We start from the raw sequence: 24105 nt of genomic DNA on the forward strand, positions 1-24105 counted from the left end.
TTTCCAGTTTATGGCACTTAACACTTACTGCCTGTTTCCTCCACTAGTATGTAAGCTCAACAAGAGCAAGGGGTATGTTTTGTTTTTGCTGAAGTCTCAGGATCTAGAATACTGCCTGACCCATGGGAGACACTGAAAATATTTGTTTAATGACTAAATAGGTGGGTTAATGCAAGTGGCTGTTAATTACAGTTCTGCCTACAAAAACGCTCTCTTCACACTGAATTATGTATATGAGAGAGAAGAGAAAGGAAGGAAGAAGAAATGGGCATATGGGTAGATAGTTGTCAGCAAATGGAGCTAGTCATAAGTGAGTTAAAAAAGGAGGCAAAGGGGGCAGGAAAATAACAACATGCGATGAAGTAGATCATTTGGATTTGTAAGTCTGTGAACTCCAAAAAAGGCACAGGTTTATTCAAAGGAAGAAAATTATGTTCAATTAATTACACAAACTCAGGGAAAAAAGAACAGTTTATCCAGGAGTTAAAAGAAGCATGCAAGCATACTGTAGTTAAAAATATTAAAAGACCAAGAAAAGCTGTATCGATGCTCATGGAACTACAGTGGAAGCTCACTGGGGCATGCCTTGCGCATGGGATGAATGTTTTGAGGCAGCACTTGATGGGTGGACAGGACCTCCTGGACCTTGTCCAAACACATCTTGTTTGCTGCTATCCCTGCTTCAAACTCTCGGCGTTTCTCTTCCTTCTCTGCTTCTTGGGACTGCTGCTGGTAGGCGATTTGCATCTGAAGTTGCTTCCTGTACTCCTGGGCTAAACGTTGGCGTCTAAAGTATTAGAAATGTCAAAGCATAAAATTATAAAAGTAAGCATTTAGATTTATTCAGAGCATTACAATTAAAATATAATTTGTAAAGTTAAATTAAATTCCCATTAAAATCAGGGTGAGTGGAGAAGAAATAGATGAAAAACTCAATAATGGGTTTCTTACATAATAATCATTAATATAATCCTAGGACAAATATTGATTTTAGAGAGAAAATGCTTCTTCCCTGCTCGTAATGTTCACTGCTATGTGGGAATGGTCCTTGGTTTGCCTCCTCCCTTCCCTTACTCTTCTCTATGGGTAAAATTGGAGAGGATAAGCAAACTGCTCAATTCGACTTTTCTCCTTTTTTTTTTTTTTTTTGCGACGGAGTCTCGCTCTGTCACCCAGACTGGAGTGCAGTTGCGTGATCTCAGCTCACTGCAACCTTCGCCTCCCGGGTTCAGGCAATTCTCTGCCTCAGCCACCCAAGCAGCTGGGATTACAGGCGCCCGCCACCACACCTGGCTAATTTTTGTATTTTTAGTAGAGACGAGGTTTCATCATTTTGGCCAGGCTGGTCTCAAACTCCTGACCTCAAGTGATCTGCCCACCTCAGCCTCCCAAAGTGCTGGGATTACAGGCGTGAGCCACCACACCCAGCCAGCTTTTCCCCTTTCATCTCGGAGGCTGCTCCGCCTGTTTTCTGCTCTGCTCTAGATCAAAGGGCCACATCCCCGCACACGAGGCCTGCAGATTGATCTCATGCTGCTGGGGACTGGGTGGGTAAGTTAGCCTTATCTTATCATTCTGTTCAGTATCAACTAGATAATTTCTTGCATATATAAGCCACATTTTAAATATATGACAGTTTATTTATAGTATAATTTTTATTGTAATAAAAAACACATTATAATGGGCATGGTGGCTCACGCATGTAATCCCAGCACTTTGGGAGGCTGAGGTGGGTGGATCACCTGAGGTCAGGAGTTCGAGACCAGCCTGACCAACATGGAGAAACTCCATCTCTACTAAAAATACAAAAATTAGCTGGGCGTGGTGGTACATGCCTGTAATCCCAGCTACTCAGGAGGCTGAGGCAGGAGAATCGCTTGAACCCAGGAGGCGGAGGTTGCAGTGAGCCAAGATTGTGCCATTGCACTCCAGCCTGGGTAAAAAGAATGAAACTCCATCTCAAAAACAAACAAACAAACAAAAAACAAAACAAAACAAAAACTACATAGGTCATACACCTAATAATCCCAGCACCTTAGCAGGCCAAGACAGGAGGATCACAGGAGTTTGAGACCAGCCTGGGAAACATAGGGAGACCCGATCTGTACAAAAAAATAAAAAACTAGCCAGGCATAGTGGCATGCGCCTGCGGTCCCAGCTGAAGTGGGTGGATTGTCTGAGCCCAGGAGGTTGAGGTTTCAGTGAGCCATGATCACACTACTGCACCCCAGCCTGGGCAACAGAGCAAGACCTTGTCAAAAAACAAACAAACAAACAAACAAACAAAACCCACATAACAAATTTACATCTTAACCATTTTTAAGTGTACAGTTCAGTAGTTAAGTCTCCATATTGTTGTAAAAGAGATCTCCAGAACTTTTTCATCTTGCAAATCTGAAACTCCCCTCCCCTCTTTCCTCCCCACAACCCCTGGTAACCACCATTCTACTTTATGTTTCTATAAATCTGACTACTTTATATGTCTCATAAAAGTAGAATCATACAGTATTTGTCTTTTTGTGACTGGCTTATTTCACTTAGCATAATGTCCTCGAGGTTCATCCATACTGTGGCATGTGACAGGATTTCCTTGCTTTTTAAGGGTGAATAATATTCCATCATAAATATATACCATGTTTTATCTATTCATTTCATTAATAGACCTTTGGGTTGCTTCTACCTCTTGAATACTGTGAATAGTGCTATGAATATTTCTGTGCAAATATCTCTTCGAGACACTGCTTTTAATTTTTTGGACATATACCCAGAACTGGGATTGCCGGATTATGTAGTAGTTTTAATATTAATTTTTTGGAGGAAACTCCATACTGTTTTCCATAATGGTTATATAATTTTACAATTTATAAGCCACATTTTTTTCTTTGTAGTTTTTTTCTTTTTTTCTTTTTTTTTTTTTTAGACAGGGTCTCACTCTTGTCACCCAGGGTGGAGTACACTACTGGCACAATCACACAATCATGGCTCACTGAAGCTTCAACCTCCCAGGTTCAGGTGATCCTCCCACCTCAGCATCCCAGGTATCTGGGACTATAGGTGCACACAACCACACCCAGCTAATTTTTTTGTTGTTGTCGTATTTTTTTAGAGACAGAGTTACACCATGTTGCACAGGCCGGTCTCAAACTCCTGGGCTCAAGAGATCCACCCACCTTGGCCTCCTAAAGTGGTGGGATTACAGGCATGAGCCACCATGCCTGGCCTCTTTGTAGTTTCAATGACTAGAAATATAAGCCACATTTTTCATATCAGCTGTGGTATAATAAGAATTATATTTGATCTTTGTTCCTAGTTCTTGGCACAGAGCTCCTACAACTCCTGTAATTTCCTAAGTGATAAAAGTATCTTTTGTAATTCATAGGAACACCCGATTTTATGCTAATAAGCTGACTTAGGGTAGGGCCCTGGGTGGCCTCAGGATGCGGTTGGTCACTAGAAAGACCAAGTGATGAGGGGGTTAGGACTTTCAGCCCCACCCACTGACCTCTCGGGAGGGGAAGGTGGGGGCTGGAGATGAAGCTCTAAAAACTCTTGAACAAGGATGTTCTGAGGGCATCTGTGATGGTGACACAGGGAGGTGCTGAAAGGATGGTGCACACACAGACAGCACGGAAGCCCCTATGCTTCTCTTCCAGTTGGTTGTTCCTGAGTTGTGTCCATTGTGATAAACTGGTAAACGTAAGTCAAATGTGTTCCTGATTTCTCTGAGCAATTCTAGCAAACTGTTGAACCTGAGGAGGTAGGTCGTGGGAACCCCCAATTTAGAGCTGGTTGATCAGAAGGTGGTCTGGGACTAGCATCTGGTGTCTGAAGTGGCAGCAGTTTTGTGGGACTAAGCCCTTACCCTGTGGGGTCTGTACTAACTCTGGGTAGTTACTATCAGAACTGAATTGAATTCTTGGACACCCAGTTGGAGTCTGGAGAATCAGATAATTTGTTGTTGGGGTCAGAAAACACTCCACCAACTTTTCTCAGAAATAAAGATAATGGAATTTTATCAGAAATAAAGATAATGTGGATACCCCCCAATATGGCAGATTCTATTTTCCAACGATGGCCACAGTACTATCTCCCTCCCCATATGTGTACTCCTAATTAGGGAAAAGGAATCAGGCTGGCGGAACCAGGATAAAGCAAAGAGATAAAGCAGATAAGCTATAGGTCTGCCTTTGTTCTTGGCCCCGGACATATAGCCCTCCTGTGCAGATAACATACAAAACTCACAAACTTCTGCTTAAAATCAAATGCTTTGATTTATTGTCAAACACCTCGGCTGACAGAAGAATGCAAGTTAGCTCCCTGCTACCTTGGTGTTATCAAGTAGCCCAAGAACCATCCTATAAAATCTCTGGCAAGCCTTTGTTTCCTGGCAGTCAGCTCCTCTCTTGCTGGCTGCCCATTGCTTTCTTGCACTGAGTTTTCCTACTTCCTCTAATAAATCTGCCTTTCTTTACCTACAACTGTCTTGGTAAATTCTTTTACCCCTGCACCACTGACCCAGATAGTCACTGCTTACCCATAACATTTTGGTAGCCTGTATGGGAAACTCTCTCCTTATGAGGAATCCTCTGGCCTCTCTCTTTCCCTTTCCCAACTTAGGAACCTCAGTGGACAGTATCTACGCGGAGAGACAACTGTAGGTCTCTAGCTGGAGCTATCTACACTCCTGTGGGACTGAAAGTTGTCCGTGTGGAAGCGTCTAACTACCACCGCCTGTTCAGGTGAGGGACCTGAGTTTACTTCTCTTTTCAGCCTTTCAGCAGCTGGCTTTTAGTATCTCTTTGGCAACTGACAGTAACCAGCTGTGGCTACTATCCGGTGTTGCCTGAAGGCCAAATAGCCACCTGGCCTGGAACAGAGGAAGGCTTTCTCCTATATTCTCTGGTCAGAAGTCCCTAATCCCTACGTGTGATGCGATTGGCAGCAGAAGCTCATTCAGAGCAAATTCACACGTTTTGGGTGACTCAGACACTCTCTTTCTCACTCTAAATCCTCCTGTGGAGTCAGCCAGCCATTCTGTCCCGGATGTTGCTAAATCAGGTGATCTCAGATAGCCTCAGAACCGTGAGTTTTCCCTTACCCACCCCCTCTCCTGGGCTAGCACAGGCAGAGTCCTCCCTTCACCCATTTTCCTTGTTCCTGGACTGGCCATCCAGCATAAGACCCCTGAGTGGTCGAGAGGACTTTCTTAATAGGTGGGACACCCCTTTAGAAAGTGCACCCCAAGTTCCTCAGTAGACCTAAGTGGAACTGCTTTTCATCTCAGCTGGACATCCTGAGAGAAAGTGCAGTTTGTGCCCCTGAGTGGCACCATCCCCAAACAGCATGTTTTCTAGTCCCACCATGGGACAAACCCCATCTATTCCTTCAGACTCACTTCTGGGTTGTATCCTAAAACATTAAGACAAATTTAACCCTCAAACCCTCAAAAAGAAATGTCTAATTTCTTGTGTAACACAGCATGGCCCCTATGTAGAAAACCATCAAATTAGCCTCCTGAGTCCTTTACAACTGACAGCAGAATAAGGAGGACAGGGCTAAGAAGAAAGAAAAATGCAGAGGCAAGAGACAGGCTCAACTGTTGGCTGCTTTACAAGCCCCAGCCCCCTCCAGGTTTCCCTAAAAATACATTCCTCCAGATAACTGCCATCAGTGCAAAAGGCCAGGCTACTAAAAGGCAGAGTGCCCCAATGGAATAAATTTTAAAAGCCCTGCCTGGCTTACTCTCTCTGCCACAAGCTCAGCCACTGGAAAAAAGACTGCCCTGATGATCAAAGGGCCCCCAGGACAGAATCTCAACCCCTAATGGCCTTATGCTAAACAGGCTCTCTGCTCCATCTGGAAACAGCTCACCTTAACTGATAACTTGCAAAGTTGGGAAGAATTTGTCCCACACCTTGTAGGTCTGGGGTGCTAATGCTCTCCCTGGCGGAAGATAAACAAAAGTGGCAGGGGTACTTACCCTGCACTGTGCAGTGGCTGGAAGGCTCACAAGCCCTCCTGTAAAGCCTGACCTTTTCCTCTCCATTCCTTCCTTTTCTTTTTCTCTTTTTCTGTTCAATCCAGGGGTCCAGCCTTAAAAGGGAAAGACAGTTTCTAACATCCTAACCCCTGATTTTGTCATTCTCTTTAAAACTCCAGCTGGTTAACTCCAGCTGTCATTCTCTTTAAAACTCCATATTATGGTACATTTTAAACTAACGGGCAAACTACAACAAGAAAAAGTCAGAGCTCAAATGGTTAACCTGCACTATAAAATTAAGTGAAGTCTTCTAAAGCTCTCTATCTTCCTTTTTTTCTGCCTGCTTTAAATCTGCTGTTACTAAGCTCCTGGTGCTGAGATAAAACTCATTCTTTGTGGTCTAATTAGAATGCAAACATCGAAAACTCATTTAAAGTTAAAAAAAAAAAGGTAAAAGAGGTTTTGTTCAAACAACCCAGAATTTTTAAACCTCCCTTAAAAATAAAAAAAATAAAAATAAATCCAACACCTCCTTTAGACCTTACTCTTAAGGCTGACTCTTTTTATTCAATTCTACTACAGGCTTTCAGTAATTATCCAACTGCCTCACGTAAGCAGCGTCACCCTCTTAATATTGATGCTTTTATAAGGGAGGTAGTTTACGACTGCTATTTGCAAGGGGACTTCCAAGATTACCACCCAGATGAAATTTTTTTTATATTTGTCCTAGTAATGTCATTTACCCCCACGCCACATCAATGTGCTAAGGTACTAGGTGTTTGGTTAACTGTTTTTCTCATACTCTTTACAGCCCTTCTTCTCGCCTGTCTCCCTGAGTTTACTACATATTGTCATTTTCCTTAAATATGGCTTTGTTTTTATGCTATCATGGCTAACTATTTGCCTCCATGGCTGGAGCCAGGCACTTACTCCTCCCAGTAATATTTCAAGTTGCTAACATAACACACAGCACTAACTTCTGGATATGCCCATGCGGACAGGCACTCAAAGATAACATTATATCCTAGCAGTCCCGCTATCCATAGAAGAAATTATTAACAAGCCTGATACTCTGGATTCAACTACACCATTTACACACACACCAAAAATACAGGTTTAGGAGGGGAGCCTAGGCCAATTGATTCCTTGTGGCAATCATCCACCGTGACGGAGCTGATTGGGAAGGCACCAGAGATGCCTGTAAGGTTCACCTCTGCATCAGAAAATCCGAGGGATCCGGCCCTTTTCTAGGCACTTGTAAGGCTCACCTCTGCATCAGAAACTCCCAAGGGTCTGGCCCTTTCCTAGGGTGTTTAACATAAGCCCATTGTAATTACACCCTCAACTATAATCAAACACACCAGGAATGGAAGCCATATGACAACAATGACAAGTTCACTGTGTACCTCTGCAGGTTTTCTCTATGGTGGGGAAACAACAAAGTTAATGCCAGCAAAATTTATAGTGATCCCTTTATGCCTATAAACAGTTCAGCTACTGGGATAGAATATATAGGAATAGGGGTTGAGATTGGATAACTTCTCAACCTCACTAATACATCTACAACTTTCTCTTGATTTTCCCTTATCTCATTAATGTTTAAAAATCTTGTCTTTCAGGCCCCACATTCATATAATACAACAAGTAAAACTTTTCCCCCCTTATGCATGAATGACTACTTTCTAGGTCACCACCCAGCCATATTTGATCCCTGGGGACCATGGGATCCCTCTATTTATGCAAATTATACTGGAATCCAAACTAACCACACCTATGCCTGGTTACAAGGTCCCTCCTCAGGAGTTTCTTTAAAAGGAACTGGGCTCTTCTTTTTATGTGGATCCAACATTTTTCCAGCCTTGCCTATTAAATGGAGAGGGACATGCACTATAGTTGCAGCAATACCTGGAGTACATATATATAACTCCTCAGACTTTATAACCTCTGGCCAAGTTCCAAATTTGTGATCCTTCCTAAGTTGGGCCCTTCAAAGGCCATCAGAAGAAAGGAAACAGAAACGGGATTTAATCAACCTTCCATCATTTGGCATCCTCACCACTGACGATCCCATTATAGAGAGGAATGGTCTAGAACATTCTGTTGCCCATGCAGTCTTTTGGTTTGCAGGTATACCCATGCTTGAGTGCAGCATTTGTAATATCACCATCTTAGTCCAGCAATCTTGAGCAGCTAAAGTCATGGCCATCAAGGCCCAATAACAGGTCCTAAATTCATTGGCAGGGGTTGTCTTGCAAAACTGATGTGCTGTGGATGTGCTTAATGCTGAGGCAGGAGGCACCTGCATGCTGTTAAATGAAACTTGTTGCTCTTACATCAATACTTCAGGTCAGGTAGAAAAAAACTTTAGAAAAGATAAAAGAAGACATCAAAATATTAGAGGGCCCTCAAAAAGGAGTTCCTGAAGATTCCTTTCTGGCACCAGCTATTTCAAAGCTTCTCCAGCTGGGTTTGGCTATGGGTTGCCCCACTTCTCCCATCTATAATAAAGCTCATATTGGCTGGGCGCGGTGGTTTACACCTGTAATCCCAGCACTTTGGGAGGCTGAGGCAGGTGGATCACCTAAGGTCAGGAGTTTGAGACCAGCCTGGCCAATATGGTGAAACCCTGTCTCTACCAAAAAATACAAAAATTAGCTGGGCGTGGTCGCATGCGCCTGTAACCCCAGCTACTTGGGAGGCTGAGGCAGGAGAATCACTTGAACCTGGGGAGGCAGAGGTTGCAGTGAGCTGGGATCACGCCACTGCATTCCAGCCTGGATAAGGGTGAAATTCTATCTCAAAAAATAATAATAACAATAAGATTCATATTACTTTGTTTATTTGTGCCATGTATTGTTAATGCAGTATCTTGTTTTGTGATTTCTAGAATACAATAATTTCAAACCAAAATGTTACTGCAGTGAGGGTATCAGCCACTAAGAGAACTCCATGACTCTCCTTTGGATGCAGCAGGACAATATTTTAGGCTGCAAATGCTGTTCCCCCATGGTCCCACAGCCACCCTGCCCAATTTAATTCCCAACCCAAGGATTTAGGTCCATGTAACCTCCTGACCAACTAACAATCCTAGGTCGGGCAAACTATACACCCCTGGTGGGCAGGAAGCAGTTGGAAGATGAGACCTTCATCCACATGCCAAAGATTTTTCATTGTTGCTCTGTTGGGGGAAATGTAGAATCCTAATTAGAGAAAAGGAGTCAGGCTGGTGGAACCAGGATAAAGCAGAGATAAAGCAGTAAGCTATAGGTCTGCCTTTGTTCATGGCCCCGGACATATAGCCCTCCTGTGCAGATAACATACAAAACTCACAAACTTCTGCTTAAAATCAAATGCTTCGATTTATCGTCAAACACCTCGGCTGACAGAAGAATGCAAGTTAGCTCCCTGATACCTTGGTGTTATCAAGTAGCCCAAGAACCATCCTATAAAATCTCTGGCAAGCCTTTGTTTCCTGGCAGTCAGCTCCTTTCTTGCTGGCTGCCCATTGCTTTCTTGCACTGAATTTTCCTACTTTCTCTAATAAATCTGCCTGTACCTACAACTGTCTTGGTAAATTCTTTTACCCCCATGCCACCAGCCTAGTTATGCTCTTCAGCAATGCGAACCTCTACTACTCTGTCAAGAAGTGGAGCTTCTTTCTCCATCTCCTTGAATCAGGATGGGCCCTGTAACTACTTTTATGACCAATGGAATATGGCAGAAGTAATGCTATGCCAGTCCCAGGTGTAGCTCTTAACTGGCCTGGCAGCTGCTTCTTCCTAGCTCTTGGAATACTTGCTATTGGAACTCTCCCTCTCAGAACAAGCCACCATACTCTGAGAAATCCAAATCACATGGAGAGCCCACACATAGGGGTTCCAGGTGACAACTAAAACTCCTAGTTGATAACTGAGATCCCTGACTACAGTCAGCATACACTGCCAACTATATGAGTAGGTGTCCTAGGTTGAGCCTTCAGATGAATATAGCCTCAGTCATGTGGATCTGACTTCAACGACATGAGATGTTCCGAGCAAGAACTACCTAGGTGAGCCGTGTTGACCCACAGAATTATAAGAGATAATCATAAATTGCTTTAAACCACACATTTCAGGGTGCTTTGTTATGTAGCAATAGGTAACTGTAATACCTCTGCCCATAATTTTTTCCTTATCTCTCCACCAACTCAGAAGTTTAGCAGGGAAGAGATGTGATATTTATTGAGTCCTCACAAATCTCCAACAGGAGACTTTTTAAAAATGAGAAGGAGGCCAGGCGCAGTGGCTCAGTGGCTCACGCCTGTAATCCCAGCACTTTGGGAGGCTGAGGCGGGTGGATCACGAGGTCAGGAGTTCAAGACCAGCCTGGCCAAGGTGGTGAAACTCTGTCTTTACTAAAAATGATAAAAATTAGCCAGGCATGGTGGCGCGTGCCTGTAATCCCAGGTATTCTGGAGGCTGAGGCAGAGAATTGCTTGAACCCGGGAGTTGGGGATTGCAGTAAGCCAAGATTGCATCACTGCACTCCAGCCTAGGTGACAGAGCAAGACTCCGTCTCAAAAAAAAAAAAAAAAAAAAAAATATATATATATATATACACACACACACACATATATATACACATACACACACACACACACACACACACACACATATATATATATATATATATGAGAAGGAAAGATTTCCACAGCAGAGGCAGTAGCAGGAACTCAGAACGGTAGGCCAGATGTTGTTGTTTGTGACCCCAAAGTGAGAATAAGATCAGGCACATTAACCATACTCTTTCTAGAAAGAGAGGAGCTAATTTCTATGCACCAAGTGTGAGTAAGTCAAAGGACAGGCCCCAGGAACAGGGAGGGTGACCAGTAATCAGAGAAGCCAGGTCCTCTTCCTCCACTACTCTGGCTGCCTGATTTAGGTATCATGGCCAACAGTGGGAAGAGACTGCGATAGTGTAAGAAAAGCTGCAGGGAGGTAGCTGCCTGTTTCCCCCACCTGAGCCTGGTTGTGGTGATCAGAAGGACACTAACCAATCCTAGCCTAAGGCCTGTCAGAGGAAAGCAGTGGTATTTCCCAAAGCATCCAGAGTTTTCTAGTGCAGTAAGGCTAAACACGTCCTCCTGGGGACATTTGTATGGAATCCTGTCCCTATAAGCCATTCTGCTAATCTAGCTGATTAGGCCAGCCTGCTTTTCAGGATTTGTTTCATGGAGGAAAAAAAATCTTCTTGTTATTTTATGAGGATTTAAGGTTGGTGCCTATCTTTTTAAGTGTTTCAAATTTATTTTATTTTTAAAGATATTCATCCACCCTAATAACTTATGTGTATAATCATAACATACATAATGGCAATGGAATTTAATTTTACCAAGACAGTTGGTGCCTACTTTTACGTGAAATTTTCTAAACTGCTTTGAGCTTCTAGAAGGACAAGTGTAATACTAATGTAAAATAAAGTCAATAATGCATGAATTATGGCACATGGTCTTTATGTTGAAAATCTGTTTTAGTTTTTGTTTTTTTGAGACAGATCTTGCCTGTTGCCCAGGTTGGAGTGTAGTGGCACAATCATAGCTGCGGTGTTCAACTCCTGTACTCAAGTGATCTTCCCACTTCAGCTCCCAAGTAGCTAGGACTACAGGTCTATGTCACCATATCTGGCTAGTTTTTATTTTTATTTTTTTGTAGAGATGAGATCTTGCTATACTGCCCAGGCTAATCTCAAACTCCTGGCTTCAAGCAATCCTCCTTCCTCAGCCTCCCAAAGTACTGGGATTACAGGTGTGAGCCACCATGGCTGGCCAAAACTCCGTTTTTTAGGTAGCAAATGATGATACAGAAAACAAAATCATACCTTGCAAAATTCTCCTTCTCTTCACAGTTAAGTTCTTTAAGACTTTCATTTATGTGTTTCTGTTCCATAGCATGTTCTTCCTGTTCTTTAGCTTTTCGTTGCACTAAGAAAAGCAAAAGTAATTATATGTCAAATGACTTTCAGACAAGACTTGCCAACATCTTTCTTGGCACCAGAGTCATATTGTCTTTAGAAAGGTAGAGCTTAGAATCAAGGCTGGATCTTAGACTGATAAAGTAGAAGTACTCATCTCAATTGAGAAATAAATTGGGTTTAGGCTCATATATGCTACAATCTACAGATTTTCTGTTAATCATTTTTCATTGGAAATCTATAATTACCCTTTTTCATACCAGATTACTAATGTTAAAACACTTCCTACTTTTCTCTCCTTGAAGACAAACAGTTCATTGCCATTCATATTAATTAGAGTTTATTATAAATTATTTATTATATATTTATTACAAAATAAATATTATTTAAATATATAAAGCTCTTGGCTGGGCACAATGCCTCATGCCTGTAATCCCAGCATTTTGGGAGGCTGAGGCAGGTGGGTCACCTGAGGTCAGGAGTTTGAGACCAGCCCGGCCAACATGGCGAAACCCCGTCTCTACTAAAAATACAAAAATTAGCTGGGCATGGTGGTGCGTGCCTGTAATCCGAGCTGCTCACGAGGCTGAGGCACAAGTGCCTAGATCGCGCCACTGCATTCCAGCCTGGGCGACAGAGTGAGACTCCATCTCAATAAATAAATAAATAAATAAAGCTCTTGTAAGTTAAAAATATTTAAGCATCCCAATAGAAAAAAAAAGACAAAGGAAACAGAGTTTACAAAATAATAAACACAACTGGCTAATATACATCTGAAATGTATATATCTTTGGTACCACAGTCTATTTCAGAAATTCATCTTAAACAATCAGATACAATCCAAAAATAACTATGTATGGAGACAGTAACCTGGAATTCTAAAATAACAGTAAAAGGATTAGAAACAATATAAAGGGTCATTGCTGTGTTTAAGTAAAATAAGTTATCGTCCGTTTTTATAACAGATTTCTAGGCAGTCATTACAAATCTTATAATTGACAAAAAATGACTTAAAAATATTTTTGATAAGTGAAAAATACAGACCATAAAACAGTATATACTACATGATTCTAATTTGTGAGAGAAAATTATATATGTAGTAAAAATACTAGAAGAAAATACACAAAGCTGTGAATAGTAGCTATTCCTGGGCGGTAGAATTATGGTTGATTTTGTTTCCTTGTTTATAAATGGTCTCAATAAATTTTCCATGTTTTTCAATATTTTCTATAACATTTATCACTTGTTAGATATGAGTTCTAAATTTATCTTCAAAGAATCAATATTTCAGTATGTTCAATTCTTTGCCTTCTACTTTTAAACTTAACTTCCTCATAAAGTGACCTTTTTTGATCAACTGCTCCACCCTGACTCATTCAGATTACCTGCTCCACCCTGACTCATTCTGATCACCTGCCCCACCCTGACTCATTCAGATTACCTGCTCCACCCTGACTCATTCTGATCACCTGCCCCACCCTGATTCATTCAGATTACCTGCTCCACCGTAACTCATTCTGATTACCTGCTCCACCCTGACTCATTCCAATTACCTGCTCTGCCCTCATTCTCCACCCTGACTCATTCCATAACCATTTTTCCTGCCATACCACTCACCCCGGCACTCTCTTTAAATTAGCCAATCAGAATTAGTTTAGCCTGTGCAGTCCAACCCTAGCCAATAGCGGAATGACACAGCAGCAGGGACCACGTGAGTCAGGAATAAGAACTTCTTCCCCTCCCTTGCCCAGGTGTGCTCTCACTATTGTTCCATCTGTGACTGAGCACCCTTTCTGCAGAAAGTAAAGATGGCCTTGCTGAGGGATCATCTCTCTCTGTGCTGACTTTTCTGAGGGATCATCTCTCTCTGTGCTGACTTTTCCTCGTGGCACTGATTGTCTATTTCTAACATCACTGATGAATACAAAAATCTTTTCAGCATATAAATTTTCTACGCAGTTTCTAAAAGCTCCATCTAATATTGGCTTAACAATTTTCTACTGCTATTATAATTCCTGGAGTGAAGAATTAATGAATGGGACCAGGATGAGCTTCCTCTTGCAAAGACCACTAGTGCGAAATCCATTGGTACCCTAACAAGAAATGTGTTTATTGCCTCTCTGGTCCATTGGGCTGGACATGGAAATGGCAGAAATATGGAGGTGGAAATTCACCCTCTCAACAAACATCCTTCTGTGACCAAACACTGCCTGAAGCTGAGGGAACATAGTGGCATACTGTAGTATAATAATAAGAGACATAATGTGGCTATAAGATTAATGGTAGCCATAAAGTTAACTTAAGCATCTCGCAGGGCTGACACTATGTATCACTTAGCAGTATGATGCAGCCTAGGCCAGGGATTTCCAAGAGACAAAGGTCATCTCAGCACAGATGTAACTTTCAGAAACCTTAAAACAAAGCTTACCCTTACAAGAATAGCTTAAACTCCCTTTATGAAAGAAACACCTAGTAACCGATGTGGACTGAATGTAAGTATTAAAAAGGGGAAAGATTCTCCAAACTTTGAGTATGGTCTCCAAATAAAGACCCTCCTGGCCAGTTGGTCATCTGAGATGTGAGCAAGCCACAGTGCCCTGGAAAGAGGATTTATTTTAAATGGGAGAACACAGAGGGCCGCTCAAGGCATGAGTCAATTGAGCTGGCATTGAAGGATATCTAGATTTCTCACGATCAAGAGCATCATAGGCAGAGACAACTACATAAACAAAGGTATGGCATTGGGGGAACCAGCCCCCAATATTTCAACGTAAGTCCTTTCTATTTTCCCTAAGTGTCTGCTGGTCTGAGAAATAAAGAGAAAGAGTACAAAGAGAGAAATTTTATAGCTGGGCCTCTGGGATGTCATCACATATTGGCAGGACCGTGATGACGACCTCAAGCCACAAAACCAGCAAGTTTTTTTTAGGGATTTTGAAAGGGGAGGGGGTGTCCGAACAGGGAGTAGGTCATAAGGATCACATGCTTCAAAGGGCCATAAAGATCACAAGGTGAAGGCAAAATTAGAATTACTGATGAGGGTCTGTGTCCCACTGTGCACGCATTGTCTTGATAAACATCTTAATAGGAAACAGGATTCCAGAGCAGAGGACTGGTCTGACTAGATTTCACCAGGCTGGAATTTCCCAATCCTAGTAAGCCTGAGGGTACTGCAGGAGACCAGGGCATATTTCAGTCCTTATCTCAACCGCATAAGACAGATACTCCCAGAGCAGCTGTCTATAGACCTACCCCCAGGAATGCATTCCTTCCCCAGGGCTATTCCTTGCTGGGAAAAGAATTCAGCAATATTTCTCCTACTCGCTTTCTTCAAGAAGAAAAATATGGCTCTATTCTGCCCAACCCCGCAGGCAGTCAGACCTTATGGTTATCTTTCCTTGTTCCCTGAAAATCGCTGTTATTCTGTTCTTTTTCAGGGTGCACTGATTTCATATTGTTCAAACACACGTTTTACAAACAATTTGTACAGTTAACACAATCATCACAGGGTCCTGAGGTGACATACATCCTCAGCTTACGAAGATGACAGGATTAAGAGATTAAAGTAAGACAGGCATAAGAAATTATAAAAGTATTAATTTTGGGAACTAATAAATGTCCATGAAATCTTCACAATTTATGTTCAGAGATTGCAGTAAAGACAGGCATAAGAAATTATAAAAGTATTAATTTTGGGAAGTGATAAATGTCCATGAAATCTTCACAATTTATGTTCTTCTGCCGTGGCTTCAGCCGGTCCCTCCATTCGGGGTCCCTGACTTCCCGAAACTGTATGGAGATAACTTTCGAAAGAAAAGAGGGACAGATACAAAGGACAAGGGGGAGCTGTATGTCTGTGCCGCACCTTCTCACTCTTCATTCTAATCACCAAGACATACAGTATTCAAATGATGTACTGTTCCTTTAACCTTGAGAACTTCTCCCCTGTGACTGATTGGAATCTGCTGATATATAAAACTCTTCATATATATCCAATTAGATAAGATTTGCAAAAACAGGCCTCCTGCCTTCATCCTTTTTGCATCCCTCACGGTGTTTTACGTAAGTATTATGGTTGTTAGTATTTTGGTTGTTACTTAAATTGAATTAAGGGCAAGCTATAATATAACTGTAATTCAGTTTCTTACACTTTTCTTGAACTTGAAGTTTTCTTGTACACATGACCTCATCCACAAGCTGTCTCCTTGCCTCCTTTTCAAGTCTCAGCTCCTTGTCCTTCTCAGCCAATTTCTTTGCCTTGTCTTCCTCTAATATTCTGTCAAATTCTTTCTCCTGAGCTTTTTCTTCCTCACGTCTCTGTGCCAAATATTTATGGTATATCTTCTGTTCTCTTATCATATCTTCCTATGTAACATAAAAATTCATATTGTTAAAATTTTTTGGTGTGATACGATAGTAAGGATACATTTAAAAACAATCTTTAAAAGCTCCAATCCCAATCTTTTAGAACCATGTACTGAAACGTTTACAGATGTATGTCTGGAGTTTATTCTTTATTCCAAAATACTCAAGAGTAGCGGGGGAAATGGGTAGGGATATAGAAGAGACAAGAATGGCCATTAGTTGATGGTTGTTAAAGTGAGGTGATGGACACATGGGTACTCATTGTGCAATTCTTTGTATTTGTTTGAAATGTTTGATAATACATGTTTGAATAAGTTAATTCAAACACTCTCCCAAAGTGTTTCTCAAAGTAGTTGCCAAATAGTTTTCAATGATACAGCTTTATTTTCATTTACTTTAATTTAGGTATATGAAATCTTAATCTGATGAACAAAATAAGTTATTTCTACTATTATAGCACTGTCTCTCTGGCTGGTAGTCATTTTGTGCTTTATTACATTAATTCTCAATCTTAGCTACACTTTGGGGTCACCTGGGGAGCTTTACAAAGTATTGACATCTGGCCGGGTGCAGTGGCTCAAGCCTGTAATCCTAGCACTTTGGGAGGCTGAGGCGGGTGGATCACGAGGTCAGGAGATCGAGACCATCCTGGCTAACATGGTGAAACCCCATCTCTACTAAAAATACAAAAAAATTAGCTGGACGTGGTGGTGGGCACCTGTAGTCCCAACTACTCGGGAGGCTGAGGCAGGAGAATGGCATGAACCCAGGAGGCGGAGCTTGCAGTGAGCCAAGATCGTGCCACTGCACTCCAGCCTCGGCGACAGAGCAAGACTCCGTTTCAAAAAAAAAAAAAAACAATCGAGGGCTGAGTCCCACCCCCAGAAATTCCTATTTAATGGATACCTTTTACGTTCCCCCAGGTGATAGTAATATGCAGCTAAAGTTGAGACCTGCTGTTTATTTAGTGCAGGCATTTTTAGTTGGCTACTGCCATGTTGCAGTAATTATCCAATAGCAATGAGTTCATCCAATACCAAGGTTGTAGATATTATTAAACACCTGATATGGTTTGGCTCTGTGTCCCCATCCAAATCACATCTTGAATTGTAATCCCCACGTGTGAGGGTAGGGACCTGGTGGGAGGTGATTGGGTCATGGGGGTAGTTTCCCCGATGCTGTTCTCGTGATAGTGAGTTCCCATGAGATGTGATGGTTAAAAGTGTGGCTTTCTTCATTCCCTCCCTCCTGTCGCCAAGTAAGATGTGCCTTGCTTCCCCTTCCACTGTGATTTTAAGTTTCCTGAGCCTTCCCCAGCCATGTGAAACTGTGAGTCAATTACACCTTCTTTTTTAAATAAGTTACCCAATATCAGGTATTTCTTTATAGCAGTGTGAAAACAGACAAATACCATTTCCCACTAAAAAGAACCAACAATCCTTGGGAAAATAATCAATTATAAGACTGGAGCAGAAACTGAACAGGATGAACCTGGGACATCTTATTGTGTCAGAATCAAGAAAACTATCAAAGACTATTGGTGGACAGTATCAAAAGAGCATGACAGCCCACTTGAAGGGACTCTCATGATCTAGAATCAGGCAATCTGAGCACCAAAAAGAAGAGTGAACTAATAATCCACTAAAAAACTATTGAAAGTTGGCCAGGCACGGTGGCTCATGCCTGTAATCCCAGCACTTTCGGAGGCTGAGGTGGGCAGATCAGTTGAGGTCAGGAGTTGGAAACCAGCCTGGCCAACATGGTGAAACCCCGTCTCTACTAAAAATACAAAAAAATTAGCTGGGTGTGGTGGCACAAGCCTGTAGTCCCAGCTACTTAGGAGGCTGAGGCAGGAAGATCACTTGAACCTGGGAGGCAGAGGTTGCAGTGAGCCAAGAATATGCCACTGCACTCGAGCCTGGGTGACAGAACGAGACTCTATCTCAAAAAAAAAAAAAAAACTATTAAAACTAATAAACGAGTTTAGCAATGTTGCAGGATACAAGACCAATATACAAAACTCCTTGTATTCCTATTTGACAGCATCAATCTAAAATGAAATTAAAAATTTTATTTCCAAATAGAAATGTTATACTTAAGAATAAATTTAACAAAGTAAGTGTTAAAATGTATACTCTGAAAACTAAGAAACATTACTGAAAGAAATTAAAGAAGACCTAAATAAATGGAAAGACAGCCTAAGTTCATGAATCAGAAAACAATACTGTGAAAATGGCAGCACTTCCCAAATTGACCTACAGGTTCAACACAATCTTTACCAAAATCTCAAATGGCTTCTTTGCAGGAATTGACAAGCTGATGCATGTAACTTCCAGATACATGGACATGCAAGGGAGCCAGAATAGCCAAAACAATTTGAAAAAGAACAAAGTTTGAGGATTTACAAAATTTTTTTTTTTTTTTTTTTTTCTGAGATGAAGTTTCACTCTGGTTGTCCAGGTTGAAGTGCAATGGTGGAGTTTCACTCTTGTTGCTCGGGCTGGAGTGCAATGACGTGATCTCAGCTCACTGCAACCTCCGCCTCCCGGTTCAAGCAATTCTCCTGCCTCAGCCTCCCAAGTAGTTGGGATTACAGGCATGGGCCACCATGCCTGGCTAATTTTTGTATTTTTGGTAGAGACGGGGTTTCACCATGTTGGTCAGCCTGGTCTCAAACTCCTGACCTCAGGTGATCCTCCCACCTCAGACTCCCAAAGTGCTGGGATTACAGGCGTGAGCCACTGCACCCGGCCAGGATTTACATTTTCTGATTTCAAACTTACTACAAAGCTACAGTAATCAAGACATGTAGATTTGTTATACTGGACTAAGGATAGATATATAGATTGAGGACACTCAGGTATAGAACTGAGTGTCCAGAAATAAACCTTCACTTTACTGTAATTGATTTTTGACATGGGTGATAAGACAATTCAATAGGGGAACAATTAGATAATTATTTCAACAAATGATGCTGGAATAACTGGATATCCACATGCGGAATAATGAATTAGGATCCTTATCTCATGCCATATACAAAACTTAAAATGGATCAAAAGCCTAAATGTAAAAGCTAAAATTATAACACTCTAACAAGAAAACAGAGGAGTACATCTTTGTGATCCTAGAGTAGGTAACCATTTTTTAGATAGGACCCCCAAAGCATAAGCAACAAAAGAAAATATAGCTAAATTGAACTATGTCAAAATTTAAGACTTTTGTGATTCAAAGGACATCATCAAAAAAGTAAAAAGACAACCTACAGAATGAAAGAAAATAATTGCAAGTCATTTATCTGGTAAGAGACTTGAATTTAGAAAATATAAAGAACTCTTGGCCGGGCGTGGTGGCTCACACCTGTAATCCCAGCACTTTGGGAGGCTGAGGTGGGTGGATCGCCTAAGGTCAGGAGTTCAAGACCAGCCTAGCCAACATGGTGAAACCCCATCTCTACTAAAAATACAAAAAAATTAGCCAGGCGTGGTGGCAGGCACCTGTAATCCCAGCGACTCGGAAGGCTGAGGCAGGAGAATCACTTGAACCTGGGAGGTGGAGGTTGCAGTGAGATGAGATTGCACCATTGCACTGCAGCCTGGGCAACAAGAGCGAGATTAGAAAAAAAAAAAAAAAAAAGAACTCTTACAACTCAATAATAAAAGGACCAATAACCCAACTAAAATATGGGCAAAGGACTTGAATAGACTTCTCTAAGAATAGAGAATACCCTTCAAATAGATTTCTCCAAGGAAGATCTACAAATGACCATAAGCACAGGAAAAGAGGCTCAATATCATTAGTCACTAGGGAAATACAAATAAAAACCATAATGAGATACCAATTCAGATGCATTAGGATGGGTAAAATAAAAAAGACAGACAATAACAAGTGTTGGTGAGCATGTGGATAAATCAAAACCCTCATACACTGTTGGTGGGAATGTAAAATGGTTCAGCCACTTTGGAAAACAGTTTGGCAGTCCTCAAAACTTCAACACAGAGTTACTGTATGGCCCAGTAGTACTACTTCTAGATACATGCCCTAAAGAAAAATAAAAACATATGTCCACACAAAAATGTGTACATGAATGTTCATAGTAGCATTATTCATGATAGCCAAAAAGTGGAAATAACCCAAATGTCCATCAACTGACATAATGCATAAACAAAATGTGGCATATCCATACAATGGAATATCATTCAGCCACATAAACAAATAAAATAGTGATTCATGCTACAATGTGGATAAATCTTGAAAACATTATGCTAAGTGAAAGAAGACAGTCAACAGGTCACATAACATGTGATTCCATTCATATCAAAGTCCAGAATGGGGAAATCTATAGAGACACAAAGTTGATAAGTGGCTGCTTAGGACTGGAAGCGGGAGGTGGGGAAGAAGGGATAACAGGATAGTGAAAATGTTCTAAAATAGAATGTGATGATGGCTGCACATATCTGTGAAAACAGTAAAATCCACTGAATTGTATGGTTTAAACTGGGGAACTGGATATTATATGAATTCTCTCTTGAAGCTGTTAAAAAAATAAATAAAATGATTTAAATGTGAACAAAAAACTCAACAGGAAAAAGAAATCAAATAAGCAAGTCAATTAGATAATGGGCAAAAACCAGAAGTTGGAGGCTGCAGTGAGCTATGATCATGCCACTGTACATGCCTAAGTGACAGAGTGAGATACTGGCTCAACAAAAATTAAAAAAAAAAAAAACAGAAAATGGGCAAAAGACATGAAGAGACATTTCATTGAAGAAGACATACAGACGGAAAACAGGCTCATAAAAAGTTGTTCAAAATCATTAGCCATTAGGGAAATGTAAATTAAACCACAATGAGATGTTACTACACATCTATCAGAATGGTTAAAAGTGAACAATAGTGATAGCACCAAATGCTGGTGAGGATATGGAGAAACTGGATTGCTCATGTATTGCTGGTGGGAATCTAAGATGGTATGGCTACTCTGAAAAACAGTTTAGCAGTTTCTTTAAAAAACTAAACATGCAATTACTATATGACATAGCAATTGCTCTTCTAAGCATTTATCTCATAGAAATGATGATTTGTGCCAGGTGTGGTGGCTCATGCCTGTAATCCAAGCACTTTGGGAGGCTGAGGTGGGCGGGTCACTTGAGGTTGGGAGTTTGAGACCAGCCTGGCCAACATGATGATATCCCATCTCTACTAAAAATAGAAAAAATTAGCTGGGCATGGTGGCACACACCTGTAATCCTAGCTACTCAGGAGGCTGTGGCAGGAGAATCACTTGAACCCGGGAAGTGGAGGTTACAGTGAGCCGAGACCATGCCACTGGCACTCCAGCCTGGGTGACAGAGCAAGACTCCACCTTAAAAAAAAAAAAAAAAAAAATGTGAGAATGTGTTCACAGAAAAACCTGTACTCAAATGATTATAGCAGCTTTACTCATAATAGCCATAGCCTAGAAACAACTCAAATGTCTTTTGACAGGTGAATGGCTAAACAAACTGTGGTAAATCTATACCATGAATACTACTCAAGAATAAATTGGGAGGCCGAGGCGGGTTTATTACCTGAGGTCAGGAGTTTGAGACCAGCCTGGCCAACATGGCGAAACCCCATCTCTACTAAAAACAAAAATTAGCCAGACGCAGTGACACCCGCCTGTAATCCCAGCTACTTGGGAGGCTGAGACAGGAAAAGCACTTGAACCCATGAGGCGGAGGTTGCAGTGAGCTGAGATCACGCCACTGCACTCCAGCCTGGGCAACAAAAGCAAAATTCTATCTCAAAAAAAAAAAAGAATAAAAAGAAGTCTGGGCGCAGTGGCTCATGCCTGTAAACACAACACTTTGGGAGGCCAAGGCAGGAGGATCACTTGAGCCCAGGAGTTCAAGACCAGCCTGGGCAGCATAGTGAGACCCCATCTCTACGAAAAATAAGAAAACTAGCTGGGCATGGTGGCTTGTGCCTGTAATCCCACCTACTCAGGAGGTTGAGGTTGAAGTATCAGTTGAGCCTGGGAAATTGAGGCTGCAGGGAGCTGAGACCACACCACTGCACTCCAGCCTGAGTGACAGGGCAAGACTGTCTCAAAAAAATAAATAAATAAATAAATAAAAAATAAAATAAAAAGATACAACTATTGATTGATAGATCCAAAAAGTTGGACAAATCTCCTGAGGGTTATGCTAAGTGAAAAAGGCTATCTGAAAAGATTACATACTATATGATTCTACTAATATAACATTCCCAAAATAATAAAATTATAGAAATGAAGAACAGGGTTAAGAAGGGGGTGGGGCAAGAGGGAAGTAGGTGTGGCTATAAAAGGGCAATATGAGAGATCCTGGTGGTGATGAGATGTTCAGTATCTTGATTATATCAATGTCAACATCCTGACTGGCATGGTACTATAGTTTTGCAAGATATTACCATTGAGGGAACCAGAATAAAGGGTACAAGGAATCTCTCTGTATTATTTCTTAAAACTGTATGTGAATCTATAATCATATCAAAATGAAAAGTTTATCCAGGCACAGTGTTTCACACCTGTAATCCCAGCACTTTAGGAGGCCAAGGTGGGAGGATCACTTGAGCCCACTCCAGACCAGGCTGGGCAACTTGGCAAAACCCTGTCTCTACAAAAAATACATAAATTAGCCAGGCTAGGTGGCGGGTGTCTGTAGTCCCAGTTACTCGGGAGGCTGAGGTGGGAGGATTGCTTGAGCCCAGAAGGGCGAGGCCACAGTGAGCCATGATTATGCCACTGCACTCCAGCCTGGGTTACAGAGTGAGACTCTTGTCTCAAAAAAAAAAAAGAGAGAAGTTTAATTAAAAAACAAAGCACATGCACATTAAGAACCAGGTAAAAACAAGAAAAAGCACCTGTGGGAGAAACAAAACACTCTTAAAAGTTCAATCCAAATTCCAAACGTATAGGTAGCTAACTCAGTACTGAATGCCTTTCCCTTCTCTTTTTGCCTGACAAAACTTGACATATCCTTTAAGGTCCAACTCAAATGTCACTTTCTGAGTAATGTCTTCCTCAAATTCCAGGAGTTCTCAAACTTTAGTTAGCATCAGAATCACCTGGGGGAGTGTGCTGAAACACAGATTTCCTGCCCCTGTCATGATTTTGACTGGGAGATCCTGATTCTGGAGCCTGTGAATTTCTGTTTCTAACATTTTCCCAGATGGTGCTGATGCTGTTGGCTCGTGGACCACACTCAGAGTAGCACTGCTATATATTTGTAGCCATCTTCCACAAGACTGAGAACTCAGTAAGGAATCCCTTCCAGCAGGTAGCAGGCACCAAAAAAATGTCTTACTCTTTTTTGTTTCTTTTTATCTGCCTCTTCCTGTAAGTCTTGAAGGGCCCTTTGCACGAGCTTCATGTTCAAGTCCTGTTCATCTCTGTATTCCTGCTGAATATGTTCTATCCTCTCTTGTAGGGCTTTTTGCAAAATGGTCCTAGTTTCCTGTTTTGCCTTCTGTTTCTTTAGCATATCCTGTTCATTCTCATGTTTAATCTGTGCGTTGTTACTTTCCTAAGGTAGAATCATAATAAAGATAATGCATCAGTACAGTTGGACAAGACAAGTTAGTGCATTTGACTTCGGAGATGGAAATAAAGGATTTCTGGAAATACACACACACCTGGATTTAGAGAGGCTGTAAGAAAGAAAACCTGCCTTTTCCTAGTTGAGTCAGCAATAAAACTGTGAAAATTGCCTGGGCATGTGTGATTATAATGTAATAAATAGTTGTAGAGTTGAAAACAGAAAAGTATAAAGAGAAACCACTTTTAATCCCAG

General features: G+C 41.4%; 1 protein-coding gene across 2 annotated transcripts in view; it reads right to left on the reverse strand.

The window, feature by feature from the left end:
* Positions 1–370: 370 nt before the first annotated feature.
* Positions 371–24105, reverse strand: part of CFAP53 (cilia and flagella associated protein 53) — a 39258-nt gene continuing 15523 nt past the window's right edge. Inside the window, exons 5-9 of one of the 2 annotated variants that reach the window (XM_054537936.1) lie at positions 23620–23838; positions 16078–16294; positions 11837–11939; positions 5981–6093; positions 371–787 (exon numbers count right to left, since the gene is read on the reverse strand). In XM_054537936.1, coding sequence (XP_054393911.1) covers positions 774–787; positions 5981–6093; positions 11837–11939; positions 16078–16294; positions 23620–23838 — 666 coding nt within the window. In that variant the 3' untranslated portion in view covers positions 371–773. The remainder of the gene's footprint in view (positions 788–5980; positions 6094–11836; positions 11940–16077; positions 16295–23619; positions 23839–24105) is intronic. The other variant, XM_002828218.3, reaches the window with a different exon arrangement.

Source organism: Pongo abelii, chromosome 17 (assembly GCF_028885655.2).
Source record: "Pongo abelii isolate AG06213 chromosome 17, NHGRI_mPonAbe1-v2.0_pri, whole genome shotgun sequence".
Lineage (NCBI taxonomy): Eukaryota > Metazoa > Chordata > Mammalia > Primates > Hominidae > Pongo > Pongo abelii.